We start from the raw sequence: 20,478 nt of genomic DNA on the forward strand, positions 1-20,478 counted from the left end.
CTAATGCTTATCAGTTACTTCAAATCAGCTAGTCCAAACGGGCTAATAATAAGTTAATGGAAATTTTATTTTCTAGCACTTTTTTTTTTTTTTGTTAGCACATTATGAAACTTGAAAGGAGCAATTTCTAATTGTGATCATATCTCAAGGATGTTCTGAAATTTATCTTATCCCAAAGGACCAACATGAAAAAAAGAAGAAGTGGAAATATCTTTTACAAACCACAGCAAAACCCAACAATATCATGGTGGCAGTGACTTCACAGTGAGAGCAGAGAACCAAAACAAGATGTTTATCAGTCATCTTCCTAAACTCCATTCCCACTTCTCCATTTTCTGCCCAAAGCCCAAGATTCTCATAACATCCACACTCTTATCCAAATCCAAAACAACCCCAGTTTCCCATTTTTCATCAGTTACAGCAGCAGCCAACACACTCCTCCAAAACCCAGACTCACAAACCAAGAATTTGGAACTTGAAGATGTTCAAGAACAAAATACCCACATAGAAATTTCAGTTGAAAAGCTATTTGTTCCACCTGATACTGATATTTCTTCTGGTTCAAGGCCCTTGAGTGCTAGGATTTTAAAAGGGTCAAATATTGTGCTCAGCAAATATGCTGGGGATGCTCAAGTGGAGCAAGCTGAGTTTGTGAAGAGCAGTGTGGAGACTGAGGAATGTCCCTCTGATGGAAAGCCTGAGTTTGCTCTTGTTGGGAGGTCCAATGTGGGCAAATCTTCTTTGCTTAACTCGCTTGTGAAGCGTAAAAAGCTTGCTCTTACTTCCAAGAAACCAGGTTTTCATATGTTCTTTGCTTGAAATCTTTTGTAGAATGGCTGTAAATTTGATAACGTGTGATTAAAGAAAAGATGTGATTTATGAGGGTTCTTTGGTTCATTAAAAATAGTTTTTTCGAGTATAGCTAAGATATTAGGTTTCACTTGATAGAGAAATTTCTGATTTCGTTGTTGGTTACACATTTACATGTATGTGTGGCTTCAGCATTATGGTTAAAACTTTTGTATAGTTACTATTAATTTGATGAAGTGTGATTCTTGATTGTGGAAAAGATGTGAGTTTTGAGGGTGCTTTGGTTCATTAAAGATAGATTTTTGAGTATAGCTAAAATAGTAGGTCTCACTTGATGGAAAGTTGACAGAACCATCAATAAGATGTGGCAGATGATCCCAGCAAGTATATTTTGGTGTATTTGGACAGAAAGGAAGCGCAAATGCTTTGATGGCATAACAACTCCCAACTGCCCCCTGAGAGCAAAGTGCCTTAGGAATCTATATAACCGGAGCAACCTTTCCCCTGTAAATGAGTTAATTCCATTTCTAGATTTTATTAGCTCTTTGACTTTGGCTTGATTGCCAACCTTAGGTTTTTGGTGCTTTTGGTTAGCTTCCTGACTAGAACTGTATTTTTGTGTAAATGGAGCAAACCAACCTCTTTTGTAATGTTTTTGCATCTTCTTGATGCCAGTAATATAACATCTTACTTCATCAAAATAGGTTGTCACTTGATGTTGACAGAGAAATTTTGGAACTTTGCATAATTGATTGCATGTTTGTGTGGCTTCAGCAATATGATTAACTTCTCATAAGGTAAAATTTGTATGGATTACGAATCATATAGACTTTCGAAAACTTAATAGCCATGTTTTGGGTGAAGCTAGAAGGTAACAGGGGTAGCAGTAAAGATTGGGATAACATAAAGAAGAACAAATCGATTGAAGTGGCTATCAACAAGTTCCAAGCAATTAAATTATTTGAAAGCGAGCTTGGGGAAGATATGAACACCTTAGTTAAAGGGATTCCAGGCGACCATCAGATCTTTATTAAGGGAGATCTGAAAGGTCATGTCGATAAAGATAGTTGTCGAAGAGACAATTAAGTAAATAAAGTGTGCTCTCTCTAGTAGTATAAGCTTTTAGATGATATGGTCATACACTTCAACATGGTATGAGAGCAGGCAGAGGTCCGGGATGCGAGTCTCACCGCCGCCATTATAATAAATGACTTTTCATGTGCTTGGCAAATGCAAAAAATGAACGAAGCCGGCACGTGATGGGTGTGCTTTAAGAGACAATTAAGTAAATAAAGTGTGCTTTTTCTTATAGCTTATGCTTTTAGATGAGATGGTCACACACTTCAATAATAATGATCAAGTACACAAGATATGGTTATGGCACTAGGAACGATGAAGGAAAGGCTATCCTAGAGTTCACTTTAGCTTATGATTTTGTGTAGCTAACACATAATTTAACCAACAAAAAAAAAATATTAGAGTTAGGTTAAACATAGTCAAAATGGCTTTATTCTTACCCGAAGACGTTATAGAACATATAAGGACTGTATAGTTATACCAGAAGAAGTGATGACCACCTAACATAGGTTGGTGGTCTTGGATGTAAAACGCGAGGCGAGAGTGAGAGTGAGAAAGGACACAACTTGCAAGTAATTGAGAATTCAGTGGTGGGCATTAAAAGGTGCTAACTAGTTAGCATTCAAGAAAAACTACGGGAGGAGGGAGCATGGACCTAGAGGGGGATATTGACATCCTATGGGAAGAAATGTCATGTTCAATTAAAAGAGTAGCAAACAAAGTGTTAGGTGTCTCTAAAGGTTTATGACCTCAACCTCAAGAATCTTGGTGGTGGAATGAGAAGGTGCAAAGAGTTATTAGAGCTAAAAGAGAACACTATAGGAAGTTGCCAAAAGCAAAAGATAGAGAAGCCTTGAAGAGTACAAGAGAGATAAGAGGGAAGCTTAAAATACTAGTAAAGCTCGAGGGAGATACTGATCACACAAAAGAAAAAGCTCGCGGAAAAGCCGTAGATGGCTTTAACCAAAAGCTAAGGACACAATTGGGGAGAAAGAAATGTTTAAACCGACGCGACTAAGAGAGAAGAGAAGTAAGGACTTAACTCAGGGGAAGTGTAAAAAACGATTCTCAACAAGTATTGACAGAAGATAATGAGAAGGGGCTATTCTGATAAACTTATTTAACTCAAACCCCGATAACAACATTCTAGATCTCCAAACATTTGTGCACGATAGAACTTTAGCTTCACTTGTAGAATTAGGCCAACGGAGGTAAGGATGCTGTGAAATATATGAGGATTAGAAAAGCTTATGGCGTAAATGGTATCCCCATAGAGGTTTGGAAGAGTCTTGGAAAGGTTGGAGTAGGATAGCTTACCAAACTATTTACTGAAAAGTGGTAGGATGCCCGATGGGTGGAGAAAGAGTACCCTGATTCTAGTTTATAAAAATAAAGGAGGCATTCAAAGTTGTGCAAAGTGCAAACTATCATGACATTAAACTTATGAGTCATACGATGAAACTCTGGGGAAGAGTGATAATTAGTAGACTTAGGGACACTATAAGAGTGATAGAGAACCAATCTAGATTTATCCCCTATAGATCTACAATGGAATGAGGAGTCTATATTTTTGCTAAGGAGATTGATTGAAATTTATCGTAAGAGGAAGAAAGATATCATGTGGTGTACAATGACTTATAAAAGGCATATGATACAGGAGAAAGATTCAATGCAGTTCCAGCAGTTTTTATCTCATTCTTTCATCAGATTTCCGTTAAGTGCCTCTGCCATTCTCCATTATCATTAGCTGTCATTCCACTGTGAGAGCTGAGCAACAGTTTTAGAGTTTCCTGGTATACTACTTGATAAATGGTCCTCGTACCGCTCATCAAAGACCACAAGCACACTGTTCTGTCTTTACCTATCTCAATTTTACTAGATTTTTCAGCTTTGTGCTGCATGCCAAGTCTTCCTGGTGGCTAGAAACTGCCAGCTCCTTCTCTTGCTTTATTAACTCCAGTGAAACTGTATAGGTTCTAAGTTTTTGTTTCCATTAAGGTGTGGTAAATACGACATGGTTAATATGATTTGTTTAGTACCTCAGTACATGGAAATTTTGATAGTACATGCTTATTTAAATCTTCCTGAGAAATTTGATTTCTTGTAAGTGCTCTCTATGTCTAGATAGGCAAGCAAAATTTTCTGGGGGACTTGAATGAAAGTAAACTGTTTTTCTTTTATATGTAAAATTAAATCCGACCTGCAGCTACTGAAGCTCTGATATTTCACCTTTCAAGAATTTCTTTACAAATCTGCAATACGAAACCGTATAATTAAGCCTGTTCTTCTATCTAATTGCAGGGAAGACACAATGCATCAATCATTTCCGGATCAACGATAGCTGGTACCTTGTAGATTTACCAGGCTACGGGTATGGACTTCACTGCAGAATGTTTTAAGAAAGTTGTGTATACTTTTCCTGCAGCATTCGAAAGACTACTGTGAAATGTGACGCTCACATTCTGGCCTTGCCGATGTATTTTCATGATAGCTTATCCGACGGCTTTCTATAGTTGCATATTGAATAAAAAATCCCCAGTAGCTTGAGAAGTGAGAACTCCCTACTCTATCATTCTAGGTCTTTCAGAAATGTTGACTAAATTCACATATAGGAATTTTATTTCATGAAGAGGAAAATCATGATTGCTTCTGTTTGTTAGAAACTGTGAATCAGGACCTTGCATGATGCTGCGATTTTGGATTAGAGACTATTGTTAAAACATTGACCTGAACTGAACAATTACTCATCATATTATGAGAGCTTGATGCAAGGTTTTAGCCAGCTTGACTAGGTTTAGCAAGCTATCGAAGAGACAGAAGAAGATGTTCATAAATGCTTGAGCACCAAGCGGACATGTTCTTTAGAGCGACTTCATGCAACTGTTGAATTCCCTCTCTTCTGTGAATCCACTTCAAAACAAATTATTGCGCTCGAACTTTGTTTTGTATCTATTTTCACGATAATCAACTTCTCTACACCCCCTATCTCTTAGTCCCTTCCAATCATATTTTTGCAAATTTCACTGTCTTTATCACTCTCTCAAATAACATTGGAATAATCTTACTCCTTTTCATGCCTCAAATTGATATCGTTAACGTTATATGCTTTTTGTGTGCTATCTCCGTCTTCTATAACATTTTTAATAGTACTTGCATATTCAAGATCAAATACTGAACTTTTGTTAATACTGAAGGTATGCAGCTGCACCACATGAAGTACGGACAGATTGGGCTAAGTTCACCAAAGATTATTTCCTAAACCGGCCAACCCTTGTCTCAGTCTTCCTCCTCATAGATGCTAGCATCCCTGCAAAAAAGATTGATCTTGAGTATGCAAGTTGGTTGGGACAGAATCAGGTGATTCAGTCTAAATTATCTCCATTCCGATTTTATGAACAATGAAGTTGTAAGATCACATCATGTGAATATGAGGCCTCCTTTTGCCATGTGCTCAACATTTCAAGTTCTGAATTTTTATGTTGTTCCTTGTTTGCCTTTGCACTTTCTGTGTGATTCTATGAAGTGTTATTTTTAAACTTTCTACTCCAAGACCATACATCATTATACTCAATATTAGAGGAAAATGGATTACTCCCTTACTTTGGATATCATTTTGCCCCCACCTAAGCAATCAATTCAGAAACCGCTGACCAATTTGGTTTTTGGAAAAATATTGATGTTTTTCTGTTTATTTATGACGACACTTTTCTAAGTTTTGTGTAGTATCGTGGGTGCTCTTTTTCAGATCCCAATGACACTAGTTTTCACCAAGTGTGATAAGCGGAAAAAGAAGAAGAATGGAGGGAGAAGGCCTGAAGAGAATTTGCAGGATTTTCTAGAGTTGATACAGAAGTTCTTCCAAACTGTACCACCTTGGATTATGACAAGTAGTGTCACCAACCAAGGTCGAGATGAGATACTGTTGCACATGTCTCAGCTGCGAAACTATTGGCTCAAGCATTGAGTTGGCATCATATGATTAATAGGTGCTGCGGCTCGCAATTTTTGCCCAACATCTCTAAACTAACCAGTGTGAGTGTTTATGGAGTTAAAAGTGATGGTTAAGCGTGAGGACGTGCAGGGTACAATTGGCATCATCAAGAATCGTATGCCTTATAAGCCTGAGTTACTGGAACACTGGGGAAAAAGAGCCTATTGGTGACTGCCTTAGGCAATTGTTATTGTTATACTTTCTTACAACTAGTTATCCTTCTCAGAACTTACCTGGTCAAAGAGTATGGCACTAGGTTGAGCTTTGTTTGCTAGTGAAACTCAAAATGGAGAATGCCCAAGCAACAGGGCCGTGTCTCTTGTATATACAGAACTCTATTTTTCTTTGACCTATGTAATGCATGCTTTGACAAAGAAATGGATCATTAGAACTGCTGGCATTATTTATTTCGTGACTTGCTAATAAATTGTTTTTGAGCTGTGTTTGTCCCCAGCATCTATCGTATTACAATTGTTCAGCATGGAGGATTGGAAATAAGGGAATGTTCTTTAGGGTTTGGGTGAAAGTTCATTTACTTGAGTTCTCTCCTCCTGATTCTGAACAAGGTGGATAACAATATAGTATACAATTTAATCGCAACTCTGTTTGCTGGATTGTCGTAAAATTTTTAAGGGGCTTACTGAAGTTGCAATGAACTTGTTAATAGAGGTGAGGAAGAAACCAACAAATATTCATCATATGGCCCACAATAAATCTAACAGTATTCTTTTAATTGTACCAAAATAAGTAACGAATAAACCAAAAGCTGGCTATACAGAGTCCAGAAGTTCAATTAGCGACTCGGAAAATGCATGACCAGGTCCCCTCAAACACCATTTGACCTCACACTAGTCGCAAATTTTACACTAAAGTAGTTACTCCCTCCAAACATTTTATAAGACAAATGCCCACAGGATTGGGCACTCCAAAGCAATTTCAACTTAATTTAAGAGCAAGGCTCCGCAAAAGACCTCTCAACATTTGCAACAGTTAAGAGAACAAAGAGAGTATCTACAGGATGCAAAGTTCTGTGTAAAGTTTGTCTTTGAAGGACCACTGCTATGGATACAAGCTGTCTGATTTTGAAGGCACTTCTCTTCACAAAAGCAGGAAATTTTGTCAAGATTGTCCATTTACAGTCATACATCAACTAATAAAATAATAGTATAAGGTCCAACGAGAGATTGAACGTTACTTTTACGTGGAGGTTGATAAATGACTTCAGAGGCCAACCACCTTAGGTAACATAATGATTTCGGTACAAAATGGGAGTTTCTACCAGTCATCCAGATGATTAAAGAGGACATCATTTAATTCAAATTATTACGCTTAGGAATGTAATAGAACTATTATATAAAGGACAAAAGGCAATCATCATTGGATCTGTCTTAAATAGGAACCACTCCACACTAACAAATGAGAGATAATACTCGAGGTACAAATATCCAAGACTTGATTCATCAGGGAATGTAAAGCAAAAAATTAAAATGAAACAGATGAACTGCCTCTTTAGAAACTTAAGAGGACACAGCAGCACCCTTCTTCCTTGGAGTAGCCTCGGTTCCTGCAGTGCCCAAAAGAAAGACAAACCAGTTAATCCCACATATAACAGTATTGAAGTATGCAAGCGCGCCAAATATATTTAGAAACGCTGCAGTTATGGTTCCTCCTTTACATCCTGCTTGCATTTTGGGTCTATTCTATAATCTCAATTTGCACATTCAACCTTTACTTTGTTAGGACGATAGATTGATCCATCTTACGCAGAAACTAGGTAAGCTTAAATAGCCTTAGCCCACAACTTAAGCAACAGCTGAGAGCCATTTTGTAAACAGACATTTGGGGAAAAGGATAATTTTGTTGGATAAGAAAGAAAGGATTAAAGCAGGAATATATCAAGACAAGGGAACGCAGATAAAGAAAGGAAACTGAATCTGGGCAAAAAAAGAAACCCTTGAACTGAAGATAAATATATGCCCCCAGAACAAAGCCATCAAGAAATCGATTCTCAGATCTCTGTCCTTGTAGCTGAAAGAAGAGGCAGTTAGGGTAAAAATAATTTTACTATATGCACGTCATTAAAATAGTTGTTTATCCTCAAAATGACACCTACAAGATGAAATTGCCCTCTAGAAAAAGCATACATGAATACATGAGTTGTAGGTTAGTGTTGTTAGTATTAGCTAGTTTGTCTATTAGAGGATCTGCTAAATTGAAGGTTAGATGGGCAAGGTCGTAAAATTGAGGGTCCAAGAGAATATTCTCTAATTACAAAAGATAATAACAGACGACGTACCTTCTCTGAAGTTGGTCTTAAACCTACGTGGTACATTGCGGAGGTACCTCATGCGGCCAGTTCCAGTGGTCTTTCTCCTAAGTGCCTTGACGCTCCAGTTATCTACAGCAAAATACAGTAAGAAATCAGCAAATAAGGATATCCTTTTATTTTCAGAAACCATCCAAAACCACTTGGATTGGTATTCAAAACTAAACCATTGTAGCTATTGTTTGCAAACAAACAAAAAAACAATTGGATCCCTGAGTTGTTTCCGCAAATCAGCCACAAACCCTAATTTCAGTCCGTTTCTAACATGTAAAAGTTCCCAAGCCATTCAGTTCTTTTTTATAGGACAAACAGGGTTGTGCTTGAAACAGATACTTGAAAACAATCTTCATGAAGCCCCAAGTGGGGCTTAGACCCCTTTATTTCGTTTAGACATCGATATTTCAAAACCAGTTTTTATTTGCTTACCAGCTGTATAACCTTATGGCTGGACAGGCCATCTCCTCTTTATCTTTTACCCTGTTTGATCCATATGGCCAGAAAGAATTTGCTTTAAGATTTTGGAAATAAGTTCAGTAGCAAATATTTTAAACAATTTTTCTTTGTTAGTAATATTTCAGAGGTTTATACACAAATCCAGACACAGTAAATTAAAAACCAATTCTTCCCAAACCAACCCACACAAAATTGCTATTGACATACCAAACTTAGGACCTTCCAAACACAATCCAAAACCAAATAAAAGTGTGTCTAATCATACAACATCAAGGGACATAAAAAATAAGGGCAGCCCGGTGCACTTAACTCCCGCTATGCGCAGGGTTCGGGAAGGGTCATGCCACAAGGGTATATTGTACGCAGTCTTACCCTGCATTTTTGCAAGAGGCTATTTTCATGGATCGAACCCGTAACATCCTGGTCCCACTAGGGGGCATATCAAGCACAAATACTAAAGCATAGAAGAACAAAACAGTTAAAAAGTGTAGCGTGATATTGTGCAAATACTTTTTATACCATCCAATTTATTAGTTAAAACTCCAGCTAAAATATGAAGATTGAAGGTACAATTCCACGGAGACATCAATAACAAGAACATACAACCAACCAATACCAGCAGCTCAAACACAAAATCCGTTAGCATCTAAACGCATTGCTGTATTAAACAGGGAATTCCACGCAAAATAGTACCGTGCAACCACCACCGAAACCAACCCTACTAGATGGCTTGGACAATAATTCTTAGTTGTCTAGGTATGCTCAAGTATCAAGGAATTGACTTATAAGCATGCATGATAAACAACTTGGACTGGAGCTACAGGTAATCCACTCATTTCCTCTTGTCATTGCACCTACCAACTCCATCAAAGATCTGAACCAACTAATCCTAGTTTCATTTTACACCTGGTTTTATAAAGCCAAAAAGAACCCAAACAGTATGAAGTTTAGGACCCATTCGGCTCCCGTTATTTACCTAAGTTACTCAGTTTCCTGAACTGCACAAACAATTTAACAGTTAGAGCATATAGCAAATTGCTAGCTCAGTAAAAGTGACTGTCAGTCACTAATTTAATAGTAAGTGATTACATGTTCAACAATTGGAACAGTCAAAAACAGGCCCTAAGTTTTATGAGATTCAATACTACCCTCTTATCAATCAACTGACAAAAAACATCACTTTTCAACAACCCTTGAAAAAAAAATCCAAAAAAGTTCCCTAATTCGAACCCTCTTAAATCACGCCAGATCCAAAAAAGCAAAGGGAAATGACAACAAAAAAATCACAAAAGTAAAAAAAAGAAAAACCCAAATCACTGTGCACTTCGCGGCCAGTTCCATTATTTCACGCTATTTACCAAGTTTCCAATCACTGCTACACGACATTACAAAAAATCCAAATGTTTGACCTAATAGCAAACTACTAGATCAGTAAAACTGACATTTCAATCAGTTATCTTATGATTACTATGTAAACAGCCACTACCCTTTTTCTAACCCAAACCAAACAAGCTCATAATCAACTAAAAAAATACACCGATTTCCAACATTGAAACATCTCTCAATAAAATACCAGTTCCAACAGGCAAATATCAATATCAAAAGGGTGCTTCAAAAATGAAAACAAAATACATTTTCTGAGACGAGCAGCAGGATAAGCACAAGCTGAACAACGACTCTTCTGGATGTGGAAGCTGCGACGACCACATCTCACACACAGTGTGTGTGTCTTGTTCCTCCTCTTACCAAAACTACCTGTTCCTTTTCCCTAATACGATTCAACAAAAATAATAACTAAACATATATACACAATCAAAGTTGAATAAAGAGTTGATCGTTTATGCATTTGTAGATTGGACAGTTACCATTTGTGCAGCGGATGTGGGAAAACCTTAAAGCTGGAAAAATTATGCGAGTCGAAAAAGAAGAAGTAGGGTTTTAGGGTGTTCGTTTGTTTTTATTTGGTTTTCGTTTTGCGATTTGGGCCAGAATTGAAGTCCATTTGTTACTTTGTTCAGGCCTTCAACTGTTAGCTTCTTTCCTTTAGGTGGCTCTACAGAACAGGCCCAGCCTGACTGGACCAGGTCCAAGCCAGTACGCCCAACTTTGGCACCATTTGTGGGGGAAGTGCCCACATAGCCGTTTTAGGATTCCTATTAAAGGAATTGAATTTTTCATAATTGCTTATAGATTCAACAAATATTCCATAATATACGACCACAATTAGATTTTCATATTGTACAGCTTTTATGTATAATCTTAAAATATGGTAGAATCCCTATAGAAAAGGAATGCAAACTGTAACGTATCCCGTTTCTCATCCCATTCCATAATTAATGCCTACAAATTCACCATTTTGTTAAATCAACATTTTCATTATAAACTCATTAGATTATTTCTATTTCAATCTCCATCTTGGTCTCTAAAAATTCTCCATCGCCTTTATTTATATTATCCTTCAACACATTCTCAACAAATAATTCATTATTTATCAACTTCTCCTTCTCTTGTAGGAGAAATATTCTTCAAATAAAACTACCCAAAAAGGTGATGTATTATATATTATATACCAATTTCATAAAAGTTTATATTATATAATATATTGTACACCATATATATTAGTAGTATACATCAGATAAACTAAAGTAATATTATACGATGAAGGTATATTGCATTATATCTATACCAATATCATATAAGTTTGTATTATATAATATACTGTATACGATATTTATTAACAGTATACATCATATTTTTCTTCTCAATGTACACTGAGATACTAATGTATCATTTTCACATTACTTTATAATGTATAGTATATTGTATACTATATTAGTTATTAGCATGCATCATATACATATTGATAGTAGTAGAAGAGGATTATACAACTAAAAGTGATATTATACGATGAAGGTATGTTATATTGTATATTTATATACATGTTCTTATATATATATATATATATATATATATACACTATATACTATATTATACTATATATATCGAATATACCTTGATATATAATACACTTAGTATATATACTATACTATACTATACTATACTATACTATACTATACTATACTATACTATACTATACTATACTATACTATACTATACTATACTATACTATACTATACTATGCACTAAGTATTAGTGCATTAGCTAATATTATATCGTATATAGCTTATATATATATACACACATACATACATACATACATACATACATACATACATACATACATACATACATACATACATACATACATACATACATACATACATACATACATACATACATACATACATACATACATACATACATACATACATACATACATACATACATACATACATACATATATTAATTGATATAAGTCGAGACTTGCTATCCAGATTATATGACGCCAATATATTTTCAAAATTTGATTTAAAATCTGGTTATTGGCAAATTCAAATATTTAAAGAGCATACTTATAGGACTGCTTTTAATGTTCCATTTGGGCAATATGAATGGAATGTTATGCCATTTGGTTTGAAAAATGCCCCTTCTGAATTTCAAAAAATTATGAATGATATTTTTAACCCATATTTGGATTTTATCATCGTTTATATTGACGACATATTGGTATTTTCTAAAACTCTGGAGATGCATATTAAGCATCTTGATATTTTCAAGAAAATTGTTATACAAAACGGTTTAGTAATTTCTAAGCCTAAGATGAGTCTATTCCAAACGAATGTTCGTTTTCTAGGTCATAATATTTGCCAAGGAAAAATTACCCCAATACAAAGATCTATTGATTTTGCCTCAAAATTTCCTGATGTTATCACTGACAGGACTCAATTACAAAGATTTTTGGGTAGTCTGAATTATATATCCCCTTTTTATAAAAGTTTGTCACGAGATCTAGCCCCTCTATACGATCGGCTGAAGAAAGATCATAAACACCCTTGGACTAACCAACATACTGAGTTAGTCAAAAGTATTAAAGGGCGGGTTAAATCTCTACCTTGTTTAACCCTTGCCAATCCTACTTGGCAAAAGATTATCGAGACAGATGCGTCTAATGTTGGATATGGAGGGATTTTGAAACAAGTCCTACTAGGGGACGATCTTCCCCTACCTCTGCCCCTGGTGACCCACGAAGGGTCCATTCTGCAGAAATTGTAAATCATTATTAAGTAAAAAGGATAGCATAATTCCAGTGCTGATATTATCTTGACCGAAGGGACACACATTTTCAATTAACTGAACAATATCAATAACTTCTTGAAAATTAGAGTCATATTATATATTGTATCTATACTATATTAAAAGCACGAAGGTCTTTAGCGAAATATCGTTCGTCTTTTTTACCCTTTAAAAATATAATTCACATTAGACAAAACAGTCATTTAACTAATATTTAGGAATTTAGAAAAAAAACTATAACTTTATTTAATAAATTTTCCCTTATTTGAACTATATAAGAAATCCTAATATTTAGGACTTTAAGTTCAAATACGATTTACTTTCTATAAATCATTTACCTTTTAAATTAATGAGCTTTAATTTACACATAATTTTAAATTTTGAGAATATTGCTATTTGTGTATTTGTTTTTATTTTATTTTGTTAGAGTTAGAAGGATTGTGTTCTATAATTAGATATCACAACTAATTTGTTTAGTGATTCAATTATCACGAACCAATACTTAGGAGTTAGGACAAGGTAAACTATGATTCTACCACTTTAGTTAAAAGATTTTATGATCATTCGGTTTAAAAAATAATGTTTTAAATTTCTTAGATCATTTAAACTGTTAGTATTTCTTTCCAATACTTTATTTCACAAAACATGGGGTTACAGCTTAGATATGCTTATTCTATTTTCTTTGGAATATGATTGCTTGAGATTAAGCTTTTGTTCGAATATTTAGTAGTTTAAATCAACTAAAGTTTGTGCATTAAATTCTTCATTATTTGAATATATAAAAGATTTTCATATTAAATACCTTGAATAAAACTTTTTCTTATTTGAATTATGTAGTATAATTTTTTTTTTTTGCAAAATATAAAAATAATCTAAAATTAAACGGCAAAGTCCACGAAGAATAAGTGAGAACTAACTATTATTAAAGTCGGTAATATTAGGTGACACTCCTTCAATATTTAAGGATATTTAGGTTCTCAGACTCTAAGTCTTTTGCTTTGTAAATATATACAATATTTAAAGTTCTTTTTTGGAAGGTGTTCTAACACATATCAATTATGGATCTTATTAGTTCATATATTTTTATTTGCCTATGTTTTATAACTATAACTACTACAGTAATAGTTATACCAGCTCAAATGGCTAGCCACCTAAATAGAATCGATATATATCATTTTCAGAAACTTTTCTTATTTTTAGCTTATATTTAATAACTCAAACATACTGATTAATAATATATGTATAATTCTTAAAAATTATGTTCATTGATATAGGGTGCACGCACAACGCGCGTACTCTAAGACTAGTACTATATTAATTATTAGCATGCATCAGATACATATTGATAATAGCATAAAAAGCTTGGGATATACTTGAATTTTTTTAATGGAGAAATTGGGGAAGAATTAATACGGATAGATACATTTTAGGTGAGATATAATTTTCTAAAAGCAATTGTAACATATTTAACTAAGTTTTGTTCTGCATAAATTCCTCTTAAAGGAATAGCCAAAATTTGAATGGGGCATTTGCATCTATACCCGCTTTTTTGGGTCACGTTTTAACTTGTGCCCGCTTTGCAAAAAAATTTGCAAACGTACCCACTTTTTCGGGTAACTTCAGCATACAAGACTGAAATAACAAAGGCAATAAAGCAAAATTTCAGCATTCTAGTAGACGGGTCTGAAGTAGCAAAGGCAATATGCTGAAGTTTTTTGTCCTGGATAAGCTTTTTAAAAAACTTCAACAGAAGATGCTGAAGTTATTTAGTTCATTTGTAAAAACTTCAGCAACTGGATTCATTAGTTCAGTCATAAAGTTTTTTCAAAAACTTCAACAGAAGATGCTGAAGTTATTTAGTTCATTTGTAAAAACTTCAGCACTAACTAAGCTGAAGTTTTTTTGTCCTAGATAAGCTTTTTTAAAAACTTCAGCATAATGGCCGTTGGCTATTTATAAAATAGCCATTTAACCTCCCCCCCTCCCCTCCCCCAACTTTGTTTTAACCCCAAACTTTTTATAATTACACTTTTCCCTATTTTTAACTATAAATACTCCCTCTTTCTTTCATTTTTCTTCACTAAATCATCAATCTCTCTCTAATTTTCTTCTAAAGTTTGTTACTTTGTTGTTGCAACTTGTGTGAAAAATTGTGAAGTTGGTGAATTGAAGTATTCAAGTCTTCAACGATAATTAATTTTAATAAATTGTTCGTAAATTCGGTAAACTCGTTCCAACTCTTTAGTTTTAATATTATAGTTTTGTTTGTTTCATTTAATTACTTTGTATAATTATAATTAAGATGTATTTTTTGTTAAAAAATGTTTGGTAAAAATAAGGGAAAATCCAAGAGTGGTGAATCTAGTGGCCAATCTATTTCTCCTTTAATTCCCCGGCCTCCCCTACCTAACCCCCATACCCTCCCTCCACCTGCTTCTATTCTTGATAGTGATAATACTTTATTACAATTTATTGAGAGTCAATATGTGCATAATGTTGGTGGTGGTGAACGCTTAGATGATAAATATATGAATTTTCTTTATGGTAATCAAGCTATAGATGAAGAAGATGAGCAGGAAATAGATTTAGATGAAATGCAATCGGATGATGATACACCCACTAGTCCTGTTGCTCAAGTTAACCCAACTAATCCAAATGATACCCCGGTTGACCCCCCTGTTACTACCCCTACTTTTTCTAGACAACCTTTTAAACGGACCGAAACATCTCTTGTTTGGCCATTTTTTATTCAAATAAAAGAAAAAAATAAAGCTAAGTGTAAAATTTGTGGCAAAGAGTTAGCCTTTAACTATGTTGATCGGGGGGGGGGGGGGGGGGGACGGGAAGTTTGAGGAGACACATAATGATACACCCTCAAGATAAAGCTAAATTTTTTCGAATGAAAGTTGTGGCCGGGGGGCAAGTCCAACTAGTCAGCCTGACCCTAGTACCGGGCCAAATCAATTTCAACCGGGAATTAACACTGTTACCGGTGGTATTTTATATCATGGCCCAAGAAAAGATAGGGACGAATTGGCAAAAATGGTTATTGTTATGTGCTTACCCTATAGTTTTCTGTTTAACCCCACTTTCTGCATTATATTAGAAAAGTTTTTAATCCTACTTATAAAGGATGACCTCGCACAACCGTAAAGAGCGATATTTATAAATATAAACATGAATATGAACAATATTGCGCTATTATTTACTCATATTAATTTTCGTGTTGCTATTACTACTAATATTGGTAGAAGTGGTAATGACTGTGATTATCTTACTGTTACAAGTCATTGGATTGATGAGGAGTGGATAGTGCAAAAATGCATTATTGCTTATAGAATAATTAATTCACGTCACACAGGGCAGTTTATTTCTAGTACAGTTACAGATATTTGTAGATGTTTTTGCATTAGTGGTAAAATAATGTCAATTTTAATGGTTAATGCTACTAGTAACACTAATATTGTAGCCGTTCTTACCACTACACTAAATCCTGCATTTAGTAACATTTTTCATGTTAGATGTATTTGTCATATTTACCATTTAATTGTGGGTGATGGTGTGAAAATTTTAAATGTTGAAATTGAAAAGATTAAAATGGCTCTTAATTGACTTTTTTATTTAAACCATAGAAGTAGACTTAGATAATATTTTAAAAGATGCGATGAATTTGGCCTAAGAGAAAGAAAGGTTCCTAAACCTTGTCCAACTAGATGGAATTACATGTATGACAGTTTAGTTGTTGCATATGAATATAGAAACCTCATAAACTCAACATTTAATGCTCATGTAAGTGATGATGATGAGCACCTTACAAATGCGGATTGGGCTAATGTAAAATGCTTGTAGATTTTTTAGAAACATTTCATGTTGCTACTGTGATGACCCGGCCAATCCTCTCATGAGTTACCGCTATGTTTCCCTATTTCCGCTTCTTATTTCTTTGTTTATCGGTTCTATAAGTGGTCGGGTTGGTTGGCTCGGGTTCGGAAAGGTTTTGAGAAGGTTTGAGACATTTAGTCTCGTTCGAGGAAGCTTACGTTAGAAAAGTCAACCGGATGTTGACTTATGTGTTAGAGGGCTTGAATGTGAGTCTCGATGGTTCGGATAGCTTCGGGAGATGATTTGGAACTTAGGAGCGTGATCGGAATGTGTTTTGGAGGTCCGGAGTAGATTTAGGCTTGAATTGGCAAAATTGGATTTTTGACGTTTTTCTATTGTTAGGTGAGATTTTGATATAGGGGTCGGAATGGAATTTCGGGAGTTGTAGTAGTTTCGTTGTGTCATTTGGGATGTGTGTGCAAAATTTCAGGTCATTCGGATGTGATTTGGTATACTTTTTGATCAAAAGCGTAATTCGGAAGATTTTGGAAACTTGGACTTGAATCCGATGTGTTTTGGTTGATTCGATGTTGTTTGAGGTGTTTTGAAGATTGGTACAAGTTTGGATGGTGGTATATGACTTGTTTGTGCCTTTGGTTGAGGTCCCGAAGGCCTCGGGGTGATTTCGGGTGGTTGTCGGAAAGAATGGCAATTTGAGATGGCAGCTGAAGTTGTAGACTACTGTCATAACCACATCTGCGGTTGGAGGCCGCAGGTGCGACCCCCGCAGATGCGAAAAGAGTCACAAAAACGGAATGAGGCTAGGAAGGCTATGACCACAGAAGCGGTTGGGTAACCGCACCTGCGATGGCATAGGTGCGGAGTGTGCATCGCAGATGCGGAATTTAGGACTTAAGTGAAAAGCCGCAGAAGCGGTTCATTGACCGCAAAAGCGGTACTGCAGAAGCGGTAAAAGGGCCGCAAATGCGGAATCCCTGGGCCAAAAGTAAAAATGTTTCCTTCACGAATTTTTGGCTAAGTTCTCCATTTTTGAAGACGAGAAGCGAGCTAAAGTAGTGAATTCAAGGGTAAATCAAAGAGAATCAGTTGGGTAAGTTCCCTAAGCTTCATTACTTGACTTTATGATAATTTTTCTATTGGTTAATCATGGTATTAGTGGAGATTAAGGGTTAAAAATTGGGAAAACTAGGGTTTAGTATTGGAGACCTAGACTTGAGGATTTGAGGGGCCATTTGGGGTCGGATTTTGGGACTTCTGATATGTATGAACTCGTGGGGAGATAAGTAATCTATTGATATAAATTTTATCAAATTCCGAGACGTGGGCCCAGGGGTCGGATTTTGGTAATTTCGGGATTTGTGTTGTAAATTGATTATTTTTGCATGGGCTTTGTTCCCTTAGCATATTTTGACGTCGTGATTCTGATTTTGGATAGATTCGACGCGAGTTGAGGCCGATTCGAGGGGCAAAGGCATCACGGGCTAGAGTTTGGACCGAATTGAGGTGAGTAATGATTGTAAATGTTGTCTTGAGGGTATGAAACCCTGGATTGCACATCGTGGTGCTATATTGAGGTGACGCACACGCTAGATGACGAGCGTGAGGTCGGACACCGTTGGGGATTATGACTTATTCCATCCTGAATGACTGTTTTATTGCGTATTTGACTGTTTTATCGCGTATTTGATTGAAAACTATTAGCTATCATCATGTTTTGGGTTGAATGCCATATTTGGGTCTCGTGCCAACTATTTGGACCCTTAGGGGATTTTTACTGATATTTCCTCATTGTTTTGACTTTATACTTATACTCAGTCATGCTATATTCTACTGTTTTCATAACTCAGCCATGTTTACTCTGCTTTAACACTTAAAATGATATTTTGGGCTTAGCATCATATTTTATCGTTGCCTGAGTGGCTTGTGAGATTCTGACTGAGTAAGGCCGAAGGCCTATGTTGTGAGGAAACACTGATTATAATTATGAGGCCGAGGGCCTGAGATTTGTACGCCACGAGGTGGCTTGTTAATATGAGGCCGAGAGCCTGTGTGATTATGCCACGAGATGGCTTGATATTGCGCTTGGGCCATAAGGGGCTGGTGTTGTTCTATGATATTGCCCGAGGGGCGAATTTTGTTGACATTGTGCCCGAGGGGCGGTTCTTTATGTGTTTACCTTTCCTAGTTGCCTGTCATTTACTTGCTTAATTATTTAAAAAGGCACTTCAAGAAGTTTAAACTAAACTTAAGAGACTTTAAATATTATCACTGTTTCATTGCTTTTACTGCTTCTTTATAGCCTGCTGATGTGCCTTTACGTGATTTCTTATTACTCAATCTGCATTTATTATTATTACTCACTGAGTTGGATTACTCACTTTACTCCCTGTAACTCGTGTGCAGATTCAGGTGTATCAGGTCCTGCTTGTGAGGATCGAGAAAGCTTCTAACAGATTTCGGAGATTCACTACGTAGCTGCTCGGCGATTCGCAGCCCAGTGCTTCTCCCTCTATCTTATTTTCTTCTGTTTAGCTATGTGATAGTTATGTCGACTCTTTTCAGACTTGTAGTTTTATGATAGATGCTCATGACTGGTGACACCCCGATGTTGGGCTATGTCTTCTTCCGCAAACTGTATTACTTACCTTATTTTGGGATTTATTGTTTTAGTTCCATTATTTAATTGCTTAAAAATAAATTGAGAGTGTGTCAGCTGGCCTTGTCTTCATGAGATGCGCCATCATGATCGGGTTCAGGTTTAGGGTCGTGACAGCTACAAATGAATTTTTTGGGCAATATTATCCTACTATTTCGAATTGTTTAGTTTATCTTGCAGATCTTGCAAATTTGTTTGCTCATTTTTTTGAGGGTGGAGAAATTTATGAAGTAGCTATTTGTCACGACCCGGATTCCCCCCCTCGGGAGTCGTGATGGCGCCTACTAGTGAAAGCTAGGCAAGCCAACCGTTTGAAAAAAATACTTTTTTCCCATTTTAATCCTTTAACAAATGTGAATCAACAGTTTACAAACAACGAAATTTAAACAAAGCGGAAGAAATAATTAAACTATTTAAATAATTCCAATACGATTTCTTAAACAAAAACTACCCAGAACTGGTGTCACAACTTCACAAACGGTCTAGGAATACTACAAACAAGGTCCGAAAATAAAATAAATGCAACACTGTTTCTGAATTATATAAATGAAGCAGGAAGAAAAGATAGAGGGAGACGCTAGGGCCTGCGGACGCTTGCAGGACTACCTCGGAATCTCCGATTGGACTGAAGGCAGCCACCCAAAACTACGGTCCGTATGTTGCTGCTCCGGGATCTGCACACAATGCAGAGTGTAGTATCAGCATAACTAACTCCATGTGCTAGTAAGTGCCTAGACTAACCTCGGCGAAGTAGTGACGAGGCTAGGATCAGACTACCAAATAAATCTGTGCAGTTAAATCATATACAGGGGAAAATAGAAGAACAGTAATGTATAGTTAAGAATGGGAGGGGGAAACATGTTGCGAGGAAACATCGAATAATAATAGAAGGACAACAGGTATATACAAGGAACACCATGACTTAATTATCAACAAGAATCAGAAATCAAACAAGTACACGACATCACCCTTCGTGCTTTTACTCTCGTTCTCACCATAAGAATCAATATAAACTGCACGACATCACCCTTCTGGATTTTACTCTCGTCCTCACCATCAAATCAATATAATCGGCACAGAATTGTACATCATGCGGCACGGCATCACCCTTTGTGCTTTTACACTCTT

The 20,478-nt window shown here is 35.9% G+C and overlaps 2 protein-coding genes across 2 annotated transcripts; one reads left to right on the forward strand and one right to left on the reverse strand.

The window, feature by feature from the left end:
* Positions 1-232: 232 nt before the first annotated feature.
* On the forward strand, positions 233-6,331 carry LOC104233940 (GTP-binding protein At2g22870). Its single transcript, XM_009787401.2, has 4 exons — positions 233-796; positions 4,189-4,258; positions 5,082-5,244; positions 5,633-6,331. Exons 1-4 carry the CDS (start codon positions 289-291, stop codon positions 5,849-5,851), a joined length of 960 nt encoding a protein of 319 aa, XP_009785703.1. The 5' UTR covers positions 233-288; the 3' UTR covers positions 5,852-6,331.
* Positions 6,332-7,232: 901 nt separating this feature from the next.
* On the reverse strand, positions 7,233-10,639 carry LOC104233939 (large ribosomal subunit protein eL37-like). Its single transcript, XM_009787399.2, has 4 exons — positions 10,523-10,639; positions 10,290-10,425; positions 8,175-8,276; positions 7,233-7,442 (listed from the first exon to the last, which is right to left on the reverse strand). Exons 1-4 carry the CDS (start codon positions 10,523-10,525, stop codon positions 7,396-7,398), a joined length of 288 nt encoding a protein of 95 aa, XP_009785701.1. The 5' UTR covers positions 10,526-10,639; the 3' UTR covers positions 7,233-7,395.
* Between the last annotated feature and the right edge of the window lie 9,839 nt (positions 10,640-20,478).

Source organism: Nicotiana sylvestris, chromosome 8 (genome assembly GCF_000393655.2).
Source record: "Nicotiana sylvestris chromosome 8, ASM39365v2, whole genome shotgun sequence".
Taxonomy (NCBI): Eukaryota; Viridiplantae; Streptophyta; class Magnoliopsida; order Solanales; family Solanaceae; genus Nicotiana; species Nicotiana sylvestris.